Consider the following 22,749-nt stretch of genomic DNA (forward strand, 5'->3'; position numbering starts at 1 on the left):
ATCAGACAAAGTATCAGCGGGGCCTGCATTATTCTCATAGAATGTTGCCATCTTGTTGTTTTGAAGTTTATTGCTCATCCTTCTCTAAATAAATACATGGGTCTTCAAGAATATTAGAGACTGTTGTAGAGAGAATTCCATGAGAAAATTTTAAGTTTGGAAAAGGAGAAGTTAGCCCTTCCTATAATGTCTTGTTGGGGTTTTTTTTCCCCCAGTGGGACTTATACTTACAGGTTAGTAATAATGGCCTGTGAAAGTTTTACTCTTCAAGACCTAATAATACCAGATAGTATTCCAGGTACTTGGCCACCTCTTTTAGTAGCCAAGTATATCGCCTTATACCACAATAGTCTTCAGGAGGCTAAAACTCAGTGAAAGTCCAAATGGCTTTAAACATTTTGGTTTGAAAACTTCGATTGGTCCCTCGTTTTCAGGATGACACGTGTGTGCTGTGTAGTGGAAACTATTGATATGAATAAGGAAACAAAGCTACTAGAGCCCACAGCACCCTTATAAATGCTTAGCTTTAAGAAAAACTTCTATTTAAAGTCAGACACTTGTGGCACAGGTAAATCAAACTTTAAAATTCCACTTAATTAAAATGGGCTGCCTTGTTGACATTTGCTCTGCCTTACAAAGGCTTCGAGCTTTGAATCAAAGTAAGGCAACAATTTCTGCTTCAGAACACTGCAAGGCATACATTGGTCACTGTTGGTGTGTCCTTTTCATAGCGTGCACATGAGTCTGCTAGGGGGCTCCCGGTGCCTCCATTCTTCAGTGCAATAAGCTCTATGCCCTACAAGCTGAGGGTTGTCTGGTATTCTGCTTCTGGCAGGGAGGGTGCTTACGCCTTTCACAGGATGGAGCATTTTACCAGGTCCCTCATATTCCCTTTTATGTTGCAAAGAAAAAATGTCCAATGAGGTTTTAGTGCCCCTTCACTAAGAGCTTTTGTCTTTTGTTTCTGGGTTACAGAGTCGGCCATAGATTTCTAAACAGCTCCTGTAAAGTTGAAAGAAAAGCAGGTTTAGATTATATTCTGTACAAACTGAAATATAATGTAGTGAAATACTGCTGAAGCAATTCTTTTTAAGACTGAAGTTGCCAGCCTACATTAGTAGAAGGGGTTTCCACCCTTAGAGTTCCTACACTGATGAAATTGGCCTGAACCTGTCCTACCCACCTACCCCAGAATCTGTGAAGATGTTAGTGCTCTGTGTGTTTAAGTTAGGAGGTGCTGTGTTAGGTTTCCATGAAAAGCCATCCTTTGTTACTTGTAAATTGGCCTCTGGTGTCCAGCAAAAGACTTTGAACAAAATTAATCTCCCCTATCCAGCTGCCAGAATATCTGAAGTTCTACCATCAGGAATTAATTCCTTTAGGATTAACTTAGTTTCTTATTTGTGTTCTTGAAATGCACATAGAGTTGTGTAATATAATAAAATGTCTAGTTCAAATTAGTTCACTAGTTCACCTTCTTTAGTGATGGGAACTGCACAAGTGGTTTGTTCCAAAAACAAACATATATACCTGTATACAAGTTTGGGTCAGGAAAAGCATAGAAAAGTTAAGTTTTGAAATTTTATGTCAGTTTAACAAGAAAGTGATTGGATGGTATTGACACTTGTTCCAGTCACAGAACTGATTAGGCGATTTCGGTGTCTCAGTTTCTCCGTCTGAAATGAAATCTGTCACCGACCCACCTCTCTGAACAATTGTCAAGAATAATGATTGAAATAATGAAATAACTTTAGTCCCAGATAAGATTTTTTCTTCTTTTAAAAAGCAAGTGATGACTGATTTCTTAGCCAGATTTTAAAATTATGTTTAGGTCACTATAAAATGACTAATCATGGACTTTGGAGCTATTATATAGCAAAGTGGAACATTGAGCAGTGGTTCTGTGTGGCTTGATTGGCAAGGTACTCCAGTTCTGGCAGCTACAGAACACCTCTTACCAGGGTATCTCGTTTACTGAGTCCTAAGCTGTGATGAAAAGCATGAGCAGTTTTCCCACTTTTAACCAAAATCCGGAATCCTCGTATATAACTCAGTCTTTTGAATGTTGCCACCAACTGGGAAAGGAAATCTTAGCTTGATGTCAGACTGCCTTGATTGGCTCAGATATTAAATATTATGTTCTTTGCCCTGTGAATGATATTGAACTTGTGTGATATTTTTATGGCTGTCACAGTCACTAATTCATGTGACTCTTTCCTTGGCCATCTTAGATGGTAAAACTTCTGTCTCACTGCCATTGTGAGTTTTATAATTAGTGAATGTGGAAAAAAAAATTAGTTTATTAATGCTGTTTTACCCTGGAGCAGTATGCCTGATGAAAACTATTTAGAGTGACAAAACCTGGATACTTTTTCCTTCTTAAGCCTTTCATTGTCGAGCTAAAGAAATCGATTGTGAGAGGTCTTGTACCAAAGAGAAATAACATGAGTTATGTTAGAAAGAGGGGCATCTTGGACTATGACCTCATTTCTCACAGTTGTGAGTGGCTTGAGCTGTGTGTCTAGAAGGCCTGTGTCTTGGAGGCAAAGATCTGAAAAACATCTTTTATCAGTACACAGGCTTCTAGAGGCAAACCAATGCTGACTAGTAGGGTTAAGTGGTTTAGCACTCAGAGGATGCAAGCACTGCTCTCCCACCAGAGATCACCTTGAGACTTTGTCTCCATTCCACTTCCCGGAGAAGTGGGGGCCTCGAGCTGCTCTGCCTTCTTGGGTAGCATAGCCCTTTAAAAACACAAAGCCATTTTTCATCTGAGGGCAGATGACAGGAATTTTAAAAATCATTCCCCTAAAAAAAAGCAATCCTTCACACACCTCCCCTTGAACTACCTCCCTCTTCTACCTCCTCAGCCTTCGTGTATAGACAAATTTTGGGTAGCAGTAAAAACTGACTTATAAATAGAGAGCTCTTCAGTGAGGCTGATCCTTAGCTCCTCCATCTCTTTGTTCTTCTGCTGCTGCAGTTGTACTCGGCTTTTCAGTTGCCTCTGTCTGTCTTCCATTTCTTCCATCTGTTCCTGTAGGAAAGAGCCAAGAGAATTTCTAATGAACCTGGGAGAGGGTAGCAGAGAGTTTGAGAGGGCTTTTCACAATTTCCTAGACTCCTTATGGAGTATGACTAGGGATGAATTTCAGTCTTCCCTTGGCTTCTCTGTGTGTTCCACAGACCTCCATCTGCAAGGGAGGTAGTAACTAAGTTTTAGAGGGTCTGTGATAAACTCTTCAAACAATTAGTGCGGAGAGACTTAATAGACCAGATCTTTGGAAGCTGTTTTTTTTTTAATTCCAAAGCAGGGATAATAGGATCATTAGATCTAATATGATCTTTAATTGTACAGTTAGGATTCTGTTGAATTGGGAAGAGGGTAGGGATTCGAAATCTTAGAGACATAGGCCTTTGATCCAGCAATACCACTAATAGGTCTGTATTCCCAGATTTTTAAAAAAGGAAAAGGTTTTGTACAAAAATATTTTTAACAGCTCTTTCTGTGATGGCAAAGAATTGGAAATTGAGGGGATGCTCATCAGTTGGAGAATGGCTAAACAAATTGTGGTATGATTGTAATGGAATACTATTGTGCTATAAGAAATGACAAGCTAGGGCAGTTAGGTGGCGCAGTGGATACAGCACCAGCCCTGGAGTCAAGAGGCCCTGAGTTCAAATCCGGCCTCAGACACATGACACTCACTGGCTGTGCGACCTTGGGCAAGTCACTTAACCCCGATTGCCTCACCAAAAAGAGAGAAAAGACAAGCAGGATGATCTCAGAAAATCCTGGAAAGATTTACATGAACTGATGCAGAGTGAAGTGAGAAAACTCAGATCATTATACACAGTAACAGCAATATTGTACCGTGATCACCAGTGACCCAGCAATGCAGCGATCCAAGACAACCCCAAAGGACTCCTCATGAAAAGTGCTGCCTACCTACAGAGGAAGGACTGACGGCGTCTGGATGCAGTCCAAAGCACGCTGTGTTTTACTTTTTCTCTAGTATATTTCTTTTGGTTCGAGTTTTCCTACACAAAATGTTAGGGACAGAGGGATTCTTAAGAACTTACCTATTCCAACTCCCTCATTTTGTAGATGAAGAAGCAGGCCCAGAACGGGGCAGGCACCTGCCTGAGTTACATGGCTAGCTAGTGACAAAGTCAAAGCTAGTGCCCAAGTCTCACGTGGCAGCTGGTTAAAGGCTAGTCAGCAAGAGAGTTTTTGTTGCTTGGTGGTAAGCCATATGGGTATGATAGTGAACTGGATGACCCTATTGATCTTTACCAATTCTAAGATTCTGTGATTTTTGTACATTCTGATATCTGGGTGGTCTTATGGGTTGGCTTCACCTCTGTCTTAAAATTCAGGCCCACAAAGGACAGAGATAAAGTCTCTTGTCTACTATCCACTATAGGATTATCAACCATCAGGTGCTTAACAAATACTTGGTTATGGTAGTGATGATGATTACAAGTATCTGAAACTGAATCTCATCTGCAAGTATCCATATTCTACTGAGCCAGAGATATAGGGGAATTTGTCCAAGAATTAAGTAAGTTGATGGTAATAAGAGGGACTCTAAAATAACACTAAGACCTTGGCCAGATCTCTGTGGCAACTGAGTAAGTCAGTTTAGTCTGGATACATTGCCAAGTGATTAAGGTGTTTGTCAGCCATTCGCCAGTCTAGCTGTCGGTCCAGATCACAGACACAGGCTAGAGAGTCGGGATTAGAAGGTGTATTTTGAAAGGGCAGTGACTTCACATTCCTCAGACTCTGAAGCCTAGTTGCTTCCATTTTCTGGGCTTTAGTTTCCTCTGAAAAGTGAAGGGGTTGGACTAGATTTATCTTGGGCTTTTTCCTGTTCTTACATACTCTGACTAATGGAACAGGTATCTAGCTTTGGTACATCTCACTCTTAGAAGGGCCAAAAATACTTACTGTCTGAGTCATCCTTGATGTTGCACCTGTGATACAGCAATGAGTCCATAGCAGTAAAGCATTTTTCTTCTCTCTTCACCCCATACTTTCCCACGTCTGAGCATTTGCTCATGCTGTGTCCTACACCTGAAATACCTGCCTCTCTGCCTATTGATGTCTTGCCTAGCAAAAATGTTCCTTCCCCTCTCCAAGAAACATTCTCTGTTCTCACCAGCTGGAAGATATAGCTTCTGATGTCAACACTTCACACCCCGCTTATGTACTTACTACATGTCATATTTCATTAATATTTGTATTATTAATCTACCTATTTTATTAAGTACCTACCATATAGATGAAGAGCAAAATCTCATTACTACATAAGCCCTTTAAGGACAGTAACCAAGTCTCATTTTTCTGTCTTTGCCAGCAGAGGACATACAGTAGGCTATTTTTTAAAAAAAATGTATTTGAGTGGAAGAAGAATTTTGCCTGGATCCCAGAAGCTGTAATTCAATATCTGGTTACTCTTGACATTATCCATGCACAATGACCTAACGTATCAGGGAGCATTTAGTCTAAATAGTCTATGGACTACTGATTCTTCCTAGGCCTTAGTGTACCTACTTGAATATCTTTCAAAAGCAATTGTGCAGATGAAGGAAACTTGTATCATTGACAAAAGGGCTGAGCCCTCGGAGTACAGAGAGTTTTTATTGTGAGGAAGAGTTGAGCCAGTAGTATGAAGGCCACTTCCTATTTATCCTGCACACTGATGCCAGATTTATCATATTAAAGCATTGCCTCTTTTAAAAGCCTTCTGTGGCTTACCATCGCCCAAAACATAAAGTCCAAACTAGTCTGCCATTGAAGGTTCTCCACTGTTTGAGCCCCTACCTGTCTCTCTGACTTTTATTTTCCAGTGCGTCTTTACACAAATTATTCTGAGCCAACCAGACTGATTCATTGTTCTGGAATGTGCCATGCGTATTCATCCTGTTGCTTATATTTACTACCCCCACAAACCTTGTCTGATTCATGTCCTGCAATGACTAGTTAAAGCAACTGCCTAGGCCTGCCATGTTATTTCAGTCTCTGAAACCCTTTTTATGAACCACTCACTTGGCACCTTGGAGGTATTCTGTCTCACCAAACTCAAGCCCTTTAGAGGCTGTTTTTACACTTCTTTCTGTCCTCAGGGTCTAGCACTGGGCCATAAACATAGACTAGACTAATTAGTAAATGCTTATTGATGGAATGATTCAAATCAACAAGTACTAAGTGCCTACTCTGTGCAACACCTGGGAGATAATGATAAAGTACAACCTTCAAAGACTTTACCAGGAAGGATTTGAAGACGTACACAAATAACAATATTGTACAAATTAAGACATAATTAAATACATAGGAAAGCCAAACAGTGGCCAGTGATTCATGGAGAGAAGGATCACTTTTAACTGGGAAGACTGAGGAAGGGGGCATGGAAGAGGTGGCACACCTTCTTTGTAATCCCCAAAGTCTAATATAGACATTAGGGCACCAAACATAGATGAGACTATTCAGTAAAAGCTTATTGATGAAGAGTGAGTCAAGGCACACATAAGCTGGACCTTGAAGAGTTTTGATAGGTTGGGACTGAGGAAACCATCTCAGGCTTGGGGATTGGGGCGGGGAGGAGACGCCACAGTATAGAAATCATATATGAATGGGCAGAGGTAGGAAAGGGCAAGATGAGACGGGACCAGCCAAGTAGCACACTTTGCCACGAGCATAGAGTGCATAAACGGTAGTGAGATAAGACTGGGACCAAGTGGTGGAGGACCTTGAATGTAAGCATGTGGTGTTTAAATTTTATCCTGTAATTAATAACTGGGAGTCAGAAGGTTTTTTGAACAAGGTGATGCTATAATCATACTTGTAGGAAGATTACTTTGGCAGCTATGTTACAGATGCTGTCACGATTAGAGCCCAAACCAATCTGGAGGCTACTGCAATACAACAAGCAAGGTAATAAGGAGAGTTAGAACCTGAGAGGATGCCCATCAGTTGGCAGATGGCTGAACAAGTTGTGGTATATGATTGCAATGGGATAAGAAATGACCTGATGCAAAGTGAAGTGAGCAGCACCAGAAGAACAGTCTACACAGTAACTCAGTATTGTAACAAAAATTGGCTGTGAATGATGTAGCTACTCTGATCAATCCACAACAGTTCCTAAGGACTCATGATGAAAACTGCTATCCACCTCCAGAGAGAGAACTGATGAACTCTGAGTGCAAATTGAAGCACGTTTTTCTTTCACTTTATTTTTCTTGCCTTTTTTCCTCCTTTTGCAACATGGCTAATGTAGGAATATGCTTTGCATGACTTTATATGTATAATGAGTATAATATTTCTTACCCTCTCAATGAGTGGGAGAGGGACGGGGGAGGAGGAGAATTCAGAATTGAAAAAAAAGCCACATTTTGTTTTAAGTAATAAAGGTGGCTGTGGGAGTGGAGAGGATGGGAGAGAGAGAAGAAAATGAGGAGGTAGAAACCAAAAGGGTTGGCAACTGACTGGAAAAGGGAGGAATGGTAAAAGAGAAGGAGGAATCTAGGATGACAAAGGTTTCACGACTGGGAAGATGGTGATAGCTTCTATATAAAATAGGGGAGCTGGTAGGAGAGGCAGATGGAGTTTACAATGGGGAGGAGGAGCAGCCTTGAAATATCAGATGCCAGGAAGAGAGATTTAGCAGAAATCACCTAGGAAGTTTTGTCAGCACTACAGTTCTCTGCAAGGTTGTCAGCCTTGTGCCGGACAAGGGGTATCAAACACCTATATCACTTTTTTAGCATTTCCTGTAATGCAGCTCTCCCTCCAGCAGGGGCAGGAAAAGGTGCTGGCTCTGAATAGCCTTCCAGGAACTGGAAATGAGACCTGAGATCGCTTGGCTAGAAGTTCTCAATCTTAGAATTAATTACCCTAACGATCCTCTCCCACTAATACAATGCCTGGTGTAATTCTTCATTGGTTAACATATTCCTGCCCCCTTATATTCTTCCCATTCTGTGATGATTCTGAACTCATAGCTGTCGAAAAATAGACTCCCAACTCCAGCTAGCTGCTTCCTTGGTCCTGTCCACCTCAGTATCCCAATCCAGATCTGCTTGCCCCTTCCACTATGGAACACCTGCTTCATAATAAAACTTAGTTTCCATTTGAAACTTTTCCCTCCCTCTTTCCATCTTCTGGCATTCATTAAGACCTGGCCACCCTTTCCAGTCACTGGCTACGTTTTTAATACTCCACAACTCACTGCTCATGGTAAGAGAACTGGAATACTCTTGGTTCCCCAATACCACTTTCAGACTCTCTACCTACCATCTTCACTAATCATTTCTCCTCTTTTGAGGTTCACACTATCCAAATATATCAGCCAATCCAGAGCCCACTGGCAGTTACCAAATCCCAGGCCACAGTCCCTCCTTCCTCACTGAGTTTAGTGTCTCTCTTAGACTTGCCCTCTAGCCCAGCTCCTTATATATATATGGAAGTCCAGGGGACTTCCTTATATATACACTGATGTTTACTTAAATACCCTAACTTCCCAGGTCCTCATTCTACTCAGTTTCTATGGCCTGTTCTTCCACTCCACTTTCAGCTACACATGTGGATGGTCATACCCTTGAACCTGCTATCGCTCACTAATATTCACTTTCAAGTTTATGAACTTTTGTCATGAAATTTTAACATTTTACCATTCCAGCTTCCCTCTGCAATGTGATCCCTACCCCTGTTTTTGGTCTTCATTGTGACCTCCAAACCTCCTACCCCTTAATACTTTCCCAGGCTATCACCTCTAGCCTGGCTACACTTTCCTCCTTTGCCAGTCTGAACCAGTCGGTGAACCAATTCAACTCTCCACCTTCCTAGAGGCAGCTAGTATTAGCAGTAATGGATAAAGTGCTGGACCTGGGGTCTAGATCTCCGTTCAGATTCAGCCTCAGACATTAACTAGCTATGTGACCCTGGGAAAATCACTTCACTTCTCTCTGCCTCAATTTTCTCATCTGTAAAATGGGAATAATAACAGCACCAACCTTCCAGGGTTGCGAGGATAAAATGAAAATATTGTAAAGTGCTTTGCAAACCTTAAAGCATTATGAAATACTGTTTATTTTCTGCTACTCTCAAATTTCTAGCCCCTTTATCCTGTTACTGATCGTGCCTTGCCAAACCTGGATTACTCCCACCCTCTGCCTCTTTTAATCATATATTGCTGGTATTCAGGAGAAAAAGACCATTATAAATTTATGTTATCTAACATCAGCTGGGTCCATTGCAACAAGGCAATCCTTCCATTTCTCCCTAATTGATTCTCTGTCCCACTCACTATAGTGACTGCTCCAAATCTCTTCACTTCTTAATCCTCCCGTGGCCTCCTATCTCCCCAACTCCTCATACAAGAATCTTGCCTCATACTTCACTGAAAAAAAATGAAAGCCATTTGCCAAGTTCTCTTTTTCTCATTTCACATTCTTTCTGATATCATTGCCCATCATCTCCTCTTTAATTCCAGTGTCTGATGTTGAGGTGGCCCTTCCCCTTCCAAGACAGACTTTCTACATGCATTCTTGTTCCATTCTCTCACTATTATCCCCACTGTCTCTAATTGTCACTCTCATATCTGATTCCTTCCCTATTGCCCACAAACACACCCATGTCTCCCCGCTTCTTAAAAAAAAACAATTCACTTGATGCCACTATCCCTGCTAGCTACCTTCCTTTATCCCACCTTCCTTTCTCAGCTAAATGCCTTAAAAATGCTGTCTACACTCTGTGCTTCTACTTCCTCTCATTGCACTGTTTTTTAAATACTCTGCCACCTGAATGATCTCATTCAACTGAAAGTGCTTCTTCATAGCCAATGATCTCTTAATTGCCAAATCTAATGGACTTTTTGTAGTCAGCATTCTTGATCTTTCTACTGTTGATCATTTTCTCCTCCTGGGTACTCTGTTCTGGGTTTTTCCTGATACCACTGTGTCTTATTTCTCCTTCTACCTGTCTGACCATTTTTTCCTCAGTCTCCTTCAATGGACTTTCATCCATGTCATGCCCACTAACTATGGGTATTCCCCAAAGCTCTGCCTTTTTTCTCTATAGCAGGGGTTCTTAATCTGGAGTCCACAAACCCTCAAGATGTTCTTGGATAGATTTCAGAGGGTATGTGAACTTGGATGGGAAAAAATTACATCCTTATTTTCACTAACCTCTAACTGAAATGGAATCTATCTCTCAGTTATTTAAAGACACTCTGAGACAAGGACCATAGGCCTCACAAGACTACCAGAAGAGTCCATGGCACCAAAAATGATAAGAATGACTGCTCTATACTATCTCACTTGGTGATCTCATCAGCTCCCATGTGTTCAGTTATCATCTCAGGGCTAATGATTCCTGTATCTATATATCCAACCCCAGTCTCGCATCTTGAGTTTCAGTCCCATATCACCAGCTGCTTATTGGGCATTTTGACCTGGATATCCCATCAGTACCTCAAACTAAATATGTTTATAGCAGAACTTATTATCCTCCCCCAAAAACACACATACACACACACACACCCCCCTAAAAACAAACAAAAAAAACCCCATCCCTTTTCTGAACTTCCCTATTACTGATGAGGGCACCACCATTTTTCTAGTCATCTAGATTCACAACCTTGGTATCATCCTCAACTCCTCACTTTCATGCCACATATCTAATCAATGACAAAATCCTATGGTTTCAAGGGGCAGCTAGGTGGTGCAGTGGATAGAGCACCTGCCCTGAAGTCAGGAGGACTTGAGTTCAAATCCAGTCTCACACCAAACACTTGACACTTACTAGCTGTGTGACCCCAGTAAAGTCACTTAACCCCAATTGCCTAAAAAAAAAAATCATATGGTTTCTACCTTTACAGCATTTCTTGTACATTCCTTTCACGTCATTCACACAGTCACCACCCTAGTTCAGGCCTTCATTATCTCTCCCTTGGACTATTACAATAACCTACACTCTGATCTGTCTTCCATTCAGCTGCCAAAATGATTTTCCTAAAGTGTGGGTCTGACATTTAGTCAGTCCGGGACTCTGACCACATCATATCTGTACTACTCCCATCCCACCTCAACTCTATATACTCTGGTGGTTCCTTGTTAAACTTCCAGGATCAAATATAATGACCTTTGTTTGGCATTTAAAGCTCTTCACAACTTGGCCCCTTCTTAGCTTTCCAGTCTTCTTATCCTTTACTTCTCTCCAGGCATTCTATCATTCAGCCATACTGGCCCACTTGCTGATCTTTGCAAAAAGTACTTACTTTATTTCCTATTGCCATGCCTTTTCACTGGCTATTTTCCATCCTTGTAATGCTCTCCCTCCTCTCCTTAGAATTCTAGGCTTCCTTCTAGACTCAACTCAATTGCCACCTTCTGCAGAAGGCCTTTCTTGGTCCACCAGTGAAGCTTCTCCTTTACCTTCTATCTATTGTGCATGTGTCTTGTATGTACCAACTTTTATGCGTGTTGTTTCCCCCCATTAAAAGGTAAGCTTCTTGGGGCAGCTAGGTGGCGTAGTGGATACAGCACCAGCCTTGAAGTCAGGAGGACCCGAGTTCAAATCCGGCCTCAGACCAAATACTTGACACTAGCTGTGTGACCCTGGGCAAGTCACTTAACCCCAATTGCCAAAAAAAGGGGGGGGGGATGTAAGCTTCTTGAGGGCAGGAACTGGTTGGTTTTTTTTTTAATATCTCCAAGACTTAGCATGGTTCCTTGCATGTAATAAGCACTTAATAAATGCTTGTTGATTGACTAAATTAGCACAACATGGCAGAAGGTGCTTTACAGACACAAGACTAGAAGGGACCTCCAGATGTTATCTAACCCTGCTACTTGGATTCCACATTTCCTGCTGCCTCAAGACCCAATTTCATCTGCACCATTTTTGTTAGTTTTCTAATCACATCAGGATCTCCAGGTCAGGAAATTCCAAAACTTCTGCCAGTGATTCAATATAGTATTTAACAATCCCAACAGGGATATTTATATATATATATATATATATATATATATATATATATATATATATTTTCCCCCCTGATATCTAACCTCACTCCCTCCTGCTGTTTTAATAACCCTAGCTGTTTTCCACATATGTGGAAAATAGATGGTTCCTCCTCCATGATCTTAAAAGTACATGAATCCCCTTCAGATTTACATTCTCCAAGTTAACCCTTGTTTCCTTCATTCTTGGTGGGCCTACCCTGTACTGTTTCACCTCCTCATCCCGTTTCTGTCTCAGAAGCAAGATCTGGTCTTCCAGGTTCCTGTTTTGCAAACTGAGTTGTCTGGCCTCTGCTTGTAGCGGTCTCAAGGCCTCCTTCATCGCTTGAATTTCTGCCTGTGTTTTCTGTAATGCCTTTGTCCCAGCATCCTTCCTCTCGAGGAGTCTCATCAGTTGGGGTTCATACTCTTCTTCTAGGCCCTGGCGGCTTTCTGCCATGAAGCTCTCAAACTCAGCAGAGAGCCTCCGGCTCTCCTGTAGAAAATGGCTATCCCCCTGACCCCGAGGGGCTTCTAGCTGCTGCTGAAAATGCCCTTTCTGTTTCTCACATGTGTCTTTGAGTTGGGCCAGCTCCTCAGATAGTCGGGCAACACGAGTGGTGAGCTCTTCCTGGCAGGCAGCAAACTGGGCAACTTCCTGCTGCCGGCACTCCAGCTGGTACTGGTAGGCTACACATTCTTTTGTCACTTTGAACAGCTTTTGCTTCACCACCCGGATCTCCTCCCTTAGGCCATCACACTCCAGCTCCCCCTGGGCATGTAGCTTGTAGGCAACCAGGATGTCCTGGTGGACCTTCTGTACCTCCTGCAGAACTGGCTCTCGTAGCAGCACTAGTTCGTGGATGAGGCGGTCCCGCTCCTCCTCCAGCTGTGCTACCGCTTCAATGCATTGCTGGAAACGGCATTCCAGCAGCTCCAGCTCCTCTGGACTCAGGCTGTCCTCGACCCTGAGACTCTCCGTGGAGGCAGGGTTCTCCTCAGAGCTGCCTTTCTCCCCCTGTGCATTTGTCTCCTCTGGATTTGGTATCTCCTCTAGGTCAGCTCTCTCTGTCACATGCAGTGTCTCCTCTGGAGTAATTGTCTTCTCTTGGTTCAGCGTCTCTGGGTTGAATATCTCCTTCACAGGCAGTGTCTCCTCTGGGGTGACCGTCTCTCTTACATATAGCGGCTCCTCTGGGTCAGCTTCCTTGTCCGAGTTCAGTGTCTCTTCTACATAGAGTACATCATCAGCGTCATCTGTGCCTCCAAGGTAGAGAATGTCCTCTAGGTCGATATCCCCCTGAAGGGACAGAGTCATCTCTGGGTTCCGGGCCTCTTCCCCTTGCAAGAATTCAGATTTCTTCTCTTGGAGTGAAGCATTGTCCTCTGCCCCTAAATCCCTGCAAAAGAAAATTCTGAGGTCTGTGGAAAGCCATAGTGAGGATGGGACTTTGTGTACGAGAGTGATTTCTGAGACTTTGGTCATGTCACTCAGCCCTGGTCCTCTAGTGGCTTTTACACACCACACACACACACACACACACACACACACACACACACACTCTCTCTCTCTCTCTCTCTCTCTCTCTCTCTCTCTCTCTCTCTCTCTCTCTCTCGCTCCCTCTCTTCCCCCCTCCCCTCTCACTTCCTAAAGTGATTTCCTGAAAGTACAACAAGCACCAGGGAAACTGTGATACCCAGTGTAGTCCGGGTACACTGACCAGAGAGAGGTGACAAGAGTCACCTCTAAAGACTCTATAACAGAGGTACCCAAACTTATTTGACCTACCACCTCCTTAAAAAAAAAAATTACTCAGTTCCCCCCCCTCGAAAATCTACTTTCTTAACCTTTAATTTTTTTTTAAATTTACATCATTTCAAAAGAATATAAATTTTTTTAGTGATACATCTTAAATTTAATAATTTTTTTTTAATTTGTGGGTTTTTTCCTGCACTCAAATTTTGATGACACAATATTGCATCATAGAACCTTATAGTATTGTAAGCAAGTCATTACGTGCTCGTATTCCTACCCGATGCATGCTGGACTTCCCAACAATGTGACACGCTCACCTGCCAACACTTGTTTGTTAAGTCTGTCAGTGGATTTGACCACTGATCAGTTAGTTACACCTTGCACTTTTTGTGTTTATTTGGAAAATGATGTAATCACTATGACTTTAACTCTGTTATACAACAGATGAAACGTGTACAAATGGTTTTTCAAAATTTTCTTCTCTTCTTTCCTTGTTTCCACTGCCCACTTATTTTTATTCAGTGCCCCTCAAATTGTACCCGAGGCTACTGCTGCTTCCCCTGGATCATTCCAGCACTTCAGGAGGCAGTATTGCCCACTTTGGAACCTCTGCAATTCTATAAGATCTAAATGAACTGCTTCCCCAACAGAGCATTTCATAGAATGTTATGAGCCCATTGGAACTTACCAATGCCCTAATTTTCTAGATTAGGGAGGGAGCTTAGGGAAGGGAATGATTTGCTTGAGGTCACACAGTAAGTGGAATAACTGAGATTTAGGTTCAAATCTTCTAAATCCAAAGTCACTGCCCTTTCCACTATGCCATAACACAGCTCTGTCTTGGAAAGATGAATTCAAGCTTAAGATGTGTGCCTAGGATGTGAGTGCTCACCATCTACCATCCAAATTCCCCGTAAAGGCCCTGCTTGTTTCTTACCATTGTGGCACTACCATGCACCCCTTGCCCTGAGGCAGCCTCAAAGTGAGACCCCAACAGGTTTTTCAGATAGATCTGTGCAGGAGAGCCCTGCAGCTTCCCTGCACCTTAGAACTGGAAGGGACCAACCCCTTCATTTTACAGGTGAAGACACCAAGGAAAGAGAAAGGATTTGATTGGTCATGCATCGGCTGGTTCCCTCCTGTCCCTGTTCCAGTATACCTAACTGGTCACTTCAACTTTAGAAAAAGTTGTCTGGACACATTTTGGAATTGCTTTGTTTACTCTTAAAGCAGTTTAGGAAGGAGCAGGACTTAGAAGTAAACAAACCTTCTTTTAAACATTTGTGCCTTCTAACATGAATCTCAATGATCCATATTGTGGGCTGACTGAGCTGCATCTTTATGTCAAGCTGGCTCTACTCACTCATTTCCCCTCTCCCCCAACTTTCCTGCTCTGCTGTAAGATCGTTAAAACTGATTTTAATGTTTCATTTCCCACCTCAAGACACTGTACTATACAGAGTGGGCACTTGATAAATGCAGGATTGAGGGGGAAATTGGTGGCACAGTGGACAGAGCGCTGGAGCTGGAGTCAGGAAGACTCATTTTCCTGAGTTCAAATCTAGCCTTAGACACTTATTAGCTGTGTGACCCTGGGAAAGTCACTCAACCCTGTTTGCCTCAGTTTCCTCATCTGTAAAATGAGCCAGAGAAGGAAATGGGAAACCACTCCAATATCTTTGCTAAGAAAACACCAAATAGGGTCATGAAGAGTCAGACACAACTGAAATGACTCAACAAGAAATTGGAAAGGTAAAGAGAGGCCCTCTAATGTCGTTGGCAGAAAGAAGGAACAGCATCTTCACTACGTTTTAATCTTAGATAGTTGTCTAGGCTAGAGCACTGAGAGGTTAAGGGACTTACCCAGGGTCACACAGCCAAAATGTGTGAGAGCTGGGTTTCCTGGCTTATAAGCTAGCTATCTACTAAAACTTACTGATTCATTCCATCTACCTCATGAAAGTCTGGTGGATTATCTGCTGTTTAGAATTTACATGTGCCCTTGTCATTGGTGTAGATGATTGAGAGGTGACTCTATTAGCTTCCAACTCTTCAATTCAATCTCCTGTCACTTGGCAGGGGTGTCTGAAGGATGGATGAATCCTTTAAGGACTTGGCTTCTTGTACAAATGAGGATCCAGAAAAGCTTTTTACACAGCTGCTCCTCTCCCTAAAGAAGCAGGTCCAACATCGGAGGAGGGGCAGGATTATGGGAGGCTTCTGGGACAAGAGAAGAGCTTAGCTGGAACTCTAAGGGCTATGACCACAGGATTCATTTGGGCCTCAGGGAGCCTCCCTCTTCCCTGCCTAGTCCTTAGGGGATTTTCTACCTTCAGTCTATGACTCTCTGTGTTGTGTGTGTGTGTGTGTGTGTGTGTGTGTGTGTGTGTCGGTGAAGGGCATGTGGGGAGGTTGTATGCAGGTATGTATGTGTGTCTCTGGGTTGGCAACTTCATCTTTCAGTCCATGGGAAAGTCAGGCCACCCAATCCACTCAATCCTCACCTCTCAGGGCCATTCCCTCCTGGGGCTTTGGCTGGCCGACAAGAGTGAGGGGAAGTGAGCAGTTAAAACCGACTCTCTGAAGCTCCCTTTCCACAGGTAGGGACCAGGCTCTCTCCCCCACGCTTTCCCACCCCAAAGGCAAAGATCCTTGGGCCCCCAAAAGCAACAAGCTGTGTGAAGAATAAACAATCTGTGTGATTCCCCCACACCCACTCTTTTGACATTGGCCAAGGACCAAGAGGCTAGGTGCAGGAGAATAGCGGAATTCAATAACTCAGGGCTCTGGGGTCACTACTCTTTTTGTTAGAAGAGTAGGGGGTGGGGAGAATGGGGAAGACCTTTGAAGACAATATGAGACCGAGTATTTGGCATTCCTGCATTCACTGTATTTGATGATTCATACCTATTAGAAAGGATTGACTCCCTTTTTGGGGAAAGGTCCCCCCAAAATAGCACAAGAGAAATAAATTTCCCAAATACACACACTCACACAGAGATGTCCGGGCTAGGTTGGGCTGGGCGCCCCTGCCCTCACTTGAGTTTTCTGGATTTCTCGGTCCCCACCCCGAAGCAAAGCGCTGGGGAGCCATGCAGTCCAGCTCTGCCCGTCCCCACGTTCTGGGCGGGGCCTGACACTTAACAGATCGGGTGAGGATCTTGGGGTGGCGTGGGGCGGGGGGCATGTGGACAAAGGGAGAAGGAACGGGAAGAAGTTCGGGAGAAGCTAGCAGGTTGCGGAAAGTCCCTTCCCTAGCCTCAGGCTCAATCCCGCCGACCTCTCCCCAAAGCCGGGAGGGGCTGGGCGGGCGCGGCAGACCCCTCCACGGGCCAGTCCTACCTCTCCAACCCAGCGGCTCCGGCTCCTTCCCCGCAGGGGCCGCCCTCCCGGGGCTCCTCCGCGCTGGCCATAGCTGGAAGGGTCTCATGGAGAGCTGCAACCCCGGGTTATTAATATCCCGGTCAGTGCCTCGCCTCACCGCCAGCTGCTATACCAGCTTGCAGCCCAAGACACCGGATCCCTCCGGTGCTCCCCTCCCCCGGCGGCGCGCCCACTTGGCTCTCAGCTTTGGCCTCAGGCCCAGGGGGCGGAGAAAAGCGGTCCTAGACTGGTCAGCCAGCCCTACCCCGGGGCTGCGTGCCCCGGGTGGGTGGGGAATGTGGAGGAAGGGACTCTGGGTTAGGGGCGCCTCCGCAGGGAGGTTGGGTCCACACTGATTCATAGACTCATAGAGCCGAAAGGTACCTAAGAGATCATCTCTACGGAGTCCTTTTGAGTTAAAAAAAAAAAACAAAAAAAACCCGTGGCATAGACCTGGGAAACACTTGCCCAAGGTCACTCGGCAAGTTAGTGGAGAGTCAGAATTAGAAACAGGCTCCCTGTCTCTTATTTCAATATTCTTTCCTCTACACCGATGCCTTCTCATCACTACCTTGGTTGGATGGGAAACGTCAGGTAAGGAGACTGGACTGGGGTGCAGGAGAAAATGAAGGGCTGCTCCGGATCCTCGCCCCATTCCCACTCCTTCACACACGCCTCTCCACATCCCACCCCTCCCAGCACAGGCGCCACCCATGGGCTCAACACTTCCCTATCTGATGATCCCTGAAGGGGAGGAGGGGGTACCACCTTCCTCTCCCACCCCACCCCCAACCCCACGACCAATTAAGAGCTCTCTCTGCCTGACCAGCCAGATATGGCTGAAATGGCAAATGCTGATGACATGGATGGAGCCAAGACACCTTGGCACCACGCCCTGAACTTGAGTGACCCTCTCAGAGGCCTTGCTGTGGAGAGCATTGTTGTTTAGGTGCAGAATGGAGGTGCCCTCTGAGATCCTTTCCAGCCACCATTCTGTGGATTTCTTTACACAGTAGGTAGGACATACATGGAATTCATTATTCCAATAAATTTCTTTCACAGCTTCAGTTGTGGTGAATCCGAGATGGCTAAGGAGAATGGATCTTCCCAACCTTCTGGTTCAAAAGCTGGGCAGAGTTCATAGGATCTACACCCAAAATGCACCTCGGGCATCATCTTGTACAACACCCTAATTCTACAGAGGAGGCTGAGGCCTACTGATGTTAAATGACTTGCCCAGGGCCACACTAAAATAGAGCATGGTTTCATGGAAAGAACACAGGACTTGGAGTCAGTGGTCCTGGTTTTGATTACATGTGTGATGATTATATAACTGTGAGACATAAAAAAACTGTCTCCTTATAATTGAAAATGAGTTTGTTTGTTTTGATACCGTCTCCCTGTCTCACCCAGACTGAAAGTGCAGCTGTCCCTCACAGGCCCAGTCCCACTTCTGATGGGCAGGGAAGCTTTCACTCACACTATTTCTGGTTCGCCCCTCCTTAGGCAGATTGGCAGCTTACCAGCCTAGTGGCCACTTTCTCCTGGGTGCTCACTCTATATTGGTGCCAGATTTCATGTGGACATCCAATTGGCCTTCATGCTGCTGCAGCTCAAAACTCCCAAGCTCGAACAATCCACAATTCTCAGCTTCCTTCATCAGGGAATATCAGAGTGTCACACACACACACACACACACACACACACACACACACACACACGCCTGAAAATTAATATCTTGAAGAGGACAATGGAGAGGTACATAATGGGTGTGAGCAGGCTTAAATCTATAACAAAGAACTTCAAAGAAAATAGGGGTGAAGGATATTATCAGGGGAATGTATGTGGTTAGGCTGAGGGATGAAAGTGAATGGCACCAGTCTTCCACTGGTATTCTCACAGTGTCAGGAGAAAGCCAGGAAGACTTCTAGCACAGTGGACAGCCCCATTGGTGAACTTTTGGGAGGGTCTAGACAGAAGTCAAGGGCATAGGCAGCCATAGGTAATTAGTGATCTGCATTGTGCGACTACCCAGGCCAATGAGATCACAAGTCCATTCAAGTGTTTGAGTATGGACTCACATGAACTGATGCTAAGCAAACAGAGTAGAACTAGAAAAGATACACACTGGCCACCTTGACATCAATAAAAATAACTAAAATGGGACCAAAAACTCAGAGAAACTGAAATCAATCTCAGTCTCATAGAAGAGAAGGAAGCATCCATTCTTTCACTCTGTAGTCCTTTGTTGGTTGGGTTTTGGTCATATTTGACTTTATTATTAGGGGAGGGAAAGAGTGACACATTGGCAAATGTTTGAATACTCAAATGTATCTGTGATCTCAGTTCAGGAGTCCCCTCTATCGATGCCAGTTGCAACCCACTCATGCCTACCCATCCTATGCCACTTTTGTTCAGCTTTGTCTCAAAAGTTAGCCCCAGGAGGTCCACCCAAAGTGCTGGAGGGTAAATCCAGTTTAAAGAAATTTTGGCAAGATATCCAACTAAGCAAAGTCATTCCAAGGACATTTGAGAATAGAAAGAGGACTACAAACAGAGGAAAAACGAAAACAATTTGCTAAAAATCATGTCAATAAACTGTTTCCTCCATTGAGTTTAGTGGAACCACGTTCTTGAGTCCTAACATCGCAGGCCCTGAGTGGAAGACATAGAAGTGGCACTAAAGAGAGCAAAGATGGGGAAAGCAGCCAGATTGAACCAAGAATAAATAGAGGAGATCAAGCCTGGTGTTTTTAGAGGCATAAATAAAAGTTATTTGAAAGAAAAGATACAATCAATATCGATCAATAAGGGTACCCTACTATCAATAAGGGTACTCTGCTATGAGGGTTTTGTGGGTCTGTCCATAGGTTCCTGTGAGTCCTTTGGCTGGTTGGTTTTTTGGTGGAGTGAAATAAAGGTTTTCCTACCTGGTATGGATGCACATCCTTGGGCACTCTCAGCCACGTTTGGGGAAACTAGACACAAGCTATACCTAAGCTATATTTGGAGGTTTCCCAGAGTAAACTCTAGGTGGAGTAAGCCCTCCAGATCATTCTTGGATCCTGTGAGTCCTCACAGGGCTTTGGGGAGCTCTGAGCCATAGGTTGCATTTTGCTAAGTCTTCAGGAGTAGAGGACTATCTGGTTCCAAGATAAGCACATATTCAGTCTCTTTTTTTTGTTGAGGCAATCGGGGTTAAGTGACTTGCCCAAGGTCATGCACCTAGTAAATGTTAATTGTCTGAGGCAAAATTTGAACTCAGGTCCTCCTGACTCTAAGGCAGGAGCTTTATCCACTGCACCATCTAAGCTACAAATTTAAGAAGAGGAAAACTAAGTAATGAGTGAGGTTCCCATTAGTGGAGGTGTTCAAGTAGATACTGGATGACCATTCATCGGGCTAATGTAGAGGGGAATTTGTGCTTTGGAACAGGTTAGAGTATATTCCCTCTGAGTCTCCTTCTTATGATAAAATTCTCTTGCCATTTTGGTGAGGGGAAGATGGGATTTAGTTTACCCAAGTTTATATTCAGTTCACTGTCTTTGTGAATGAAGTCTAATGGATTCTTGTTTTGTTTTGGTGAGGAAGTCAGGGTTAAGTGACTTGACTGGGGTCACACAGCTAGTGAGTGTTACGTGTCTCAGGCCGCATTTGAACTCAAGTCCTCCTGACTCCAGGACCAGTGCTGTATCCACTGCACCACCTAGCTGCCCCACTAATGGATTCTTAGTAGGAAAAGAGGGACATGATCCCAACAAAGCACAGAGCCTTATTTCCCCTCTAAGGGGATGAACTGTCCACATGGACCTGCAGGTTGAGTTGTCCCACCAAGACTGGTGAGTGGCTTGTATTGAACCAGCCACCCTTTCCTTCTTGTTCCCCTTGTCATTGAAGGGATGCTGAACTCTGAAGTTCTCTCATTGACCGTTCTTTTTTGTCCTTCCCCTCTCCCTCTAGCCTTTACTTCTCCCATACATATTCTTCACTCTCATAATCCCCCTGTTCCTCTCTGTTCTTGCCATTGATACTGTTCTGGCTTCAGCACCCCCCCCCCCGCCCCCCAGCCTTGACACTAAGGACAGCCACTTCAATAATTCTCCTGCCCCCTTTCCTTGAGTAATTTGTCTCCTTCCTATTCTGCAATTTCTATATACTGCTAACCTTCAGTCCCACATGGCTCCAGCTAAGTATTGCTGGAGGAAGTCACTAAATCATGCTGACAGAGCCATTAGGAATTTGAGTCTCTTCTCTCAGTTAGGCCCTCACCCCTGCATGGCAATCCTTTTATTCATCGTTTATAAAATCCCCGTCATATTCTCCACAGCAGCGATTCCAAACTTCTCATCTCAGATGCCAGTTTTACTCCCTTCTCCTCACTCTAAGCAGTGCCTTTGTTAGCCACTTTAATGAGAAAATTGAGACCATCCTACATGGACTCCCTCAATTCCCATCTTTCCCTCCTCCGAATCTCTCAATGCCCTCACCCATCCTCTTTTGTTTTCCTCATCTCAGAGGATAAGGTGGCTTTCTTTCTTGAAAGAAAGAAAATAAAAAAATAGAAAAAGCTAAATCCCTTCCCCCATACCTTGGATTCCATTTTCTCCTGTCTGTTCCAGGTCTGTGCTCCATCAATCATCCTTTCTCTTTTTCTCTTGCTTCAGTATCTTTCGCTCTGGCTCCTTCCCCTCAGTCTATAAGCATTCTCAGATCTTCCTTATTCTAAAATCAAATACAAAACAAAAACACATAAACACACAAGCAAACACAAATCTCCAATTGCTGAACCTTACCCTTGAGCCTACCACTTCCTCAGGCCTCCTTTTTTATATCCCTCCTTCCCTTCACTGCCACATTCCCAGAAGCTGTAGCCTAGTTGGTTTCCTGCTCCCATGCTCCCTCCCTCCTCAATACCTTGTTGTGCAGCTTCCATCTTTACTGATGGAAGAAAGTTAGCTGTTCAAGGTAATTAATGGCTTCCTTGGTAGTAAATCGAATGGGGTCCCTGCCCATCAAACCTGGCCCTGTCTTATCTTCCCCGAACTCTCTGAATCATTTAACATGGCCTCCTTCTTTCAAAAAAAAAGTTTCTTTCTATGTTTGGTTTTTGTATCACCTACAATTTCCTAATGTATCAATAGAGAGGTGGGTGATTATAGGTGACTCACAGGCAGGGTCCCTTTGTTGGTTGTGTTCCCCTCTCACAGAGCCATTTTAATGAAGAATAAAAAAAAAAAAGAACAGGGAGTTCAGTAAAATTAGCCAACATCCAAAAAACCTTAAATTATATGTGGTATTCCACAACCGTGGTTCCCCATGTCTACAAAAAGCACTCTTGACCTCCCCCTCCTCTTTTTTAACTTTCTCGTCCCTCTCCTCTTTCTCCCTTGGTTTCCATGACTTGGCATTCCTGTGGTTCTTCCATCTACCTGGCAGGGCCTCTCTATCTCTCTCCTCCTTAAATGTGGGTGTTCTCCAAGGTTCTATTCTCAGACCTTTTCTCTTCTCTCTACTCTCTCCCTTGGTGATCTGAACTACTCCTAAAGCTCCAGTGACTTCCAGATCTATATCTGCATTCCAACCCTCTCCCCTGAGTTCTGGTCCTAAATTTCCCACTACCTCCT

General features: G+C 44.0%; 1 protein-coding gene and 1 long non-coding RNA gene across 4 annotated transcripts; one reads left to right on the forward strand and one right to left on the reverse strand.

Annotated features, from left to right (window-relative positions):
• Positions 1–39: 39 nt before the first annotated feature.
• On the reverse strand, positions 40–21,826 carry SYNC (syncoilin, intermediate filament protein). Of its 3 annotated transcripts, none has more exons than XM_020983490.2 (5): positions 21,714–21,826; positions 12,227–13,406; positions 2,913–3,037; positions 2,668–2,744; positions 40–1,002 (listed from the first exon to the last, which is right to left on the reverse strand). In XM_020983490.2, the coding sequence occupies exons 1-5, from the start codon at positions 21,755–21,757 to the stop codon at positions 992–994; spliced, it is 1,437 nt and encodes a 478-aa protein (XP_020839149.1). In that variant the 5' UTR covers positions 21,758–21,826; the 3' UTR covers positions 40–991. The 3 variants fall into 3 exon arrangements, with proteins under 3 accessions (XP_020839149.1, XP_020839146.1, XP_020839148.1); XM_020983487.2 differs by lacking the exon at positions 21,714–21,826 and adding an exon at positions 17,105–17,270; XM_020983489.2 differs by lacking the exons at positions 2,668–2,744; positions 21,714–21,826 and adding an exon at positions 17,105–17,268.
• On the forward strand, positions 17,630–18,497 carry LOC144454181 (uncharacterized). Its single transcript, XR_013482483.1, has 2 exons — positions 17,630–17,719; positions 18,188–18,497. It is a non-coding gene; the product is annotated as an uncharacterized LOC144454181 (long non-coding RNA).
• Positions 21,827–22,749: the final 923 nt, after the last annotated feature.

Source organism: Phascolarctos cinereus, unplaced genomic scaffold (assembly GCF_003287225.1).
Source record: "Phascolarctos cinereus isolate Bilbo 61053 unplaced genomic scaffold, phaCin_HiC Scaffold_726;HRSCAF=1367, whole genome shotgun sequence".
Lineage (NCBI taxonomy): Eukaryota > Metazoa > Chordata > Mammalia > Diprotodontia > Phascolarctidae > Phascolarctos > Phascolarctos cinereus.

What these genes read in the sequence shown, in the direction of transcription:
- SYNC (XM_020983487.2), bottom strand. Translation starts at nt 17,175, where the DNA reads ATGGCCAGCGCGGAGGAGCCCCGGGAGGGCGGCCCCTGCGGGGAAGGA. An exon ending in GGAGCCGCTGGGTTGGAGAG is followed by an intron (nt 13,407 to 17,104) that starts GTAGGACTGGCC and finishes TTTCTTTTGCAG; the next exon opens with GGATTTAGGGGCAGAGGACA. An exon ending in AGGAGGTGAAACAGTACAGG is followed by an intron (nt 3,038 to 12,226) that starts GTAGGCCCACCA and finishes TCTTTCCTACAG; the next exon opens with GAACAGATGGAAGAAATGGA.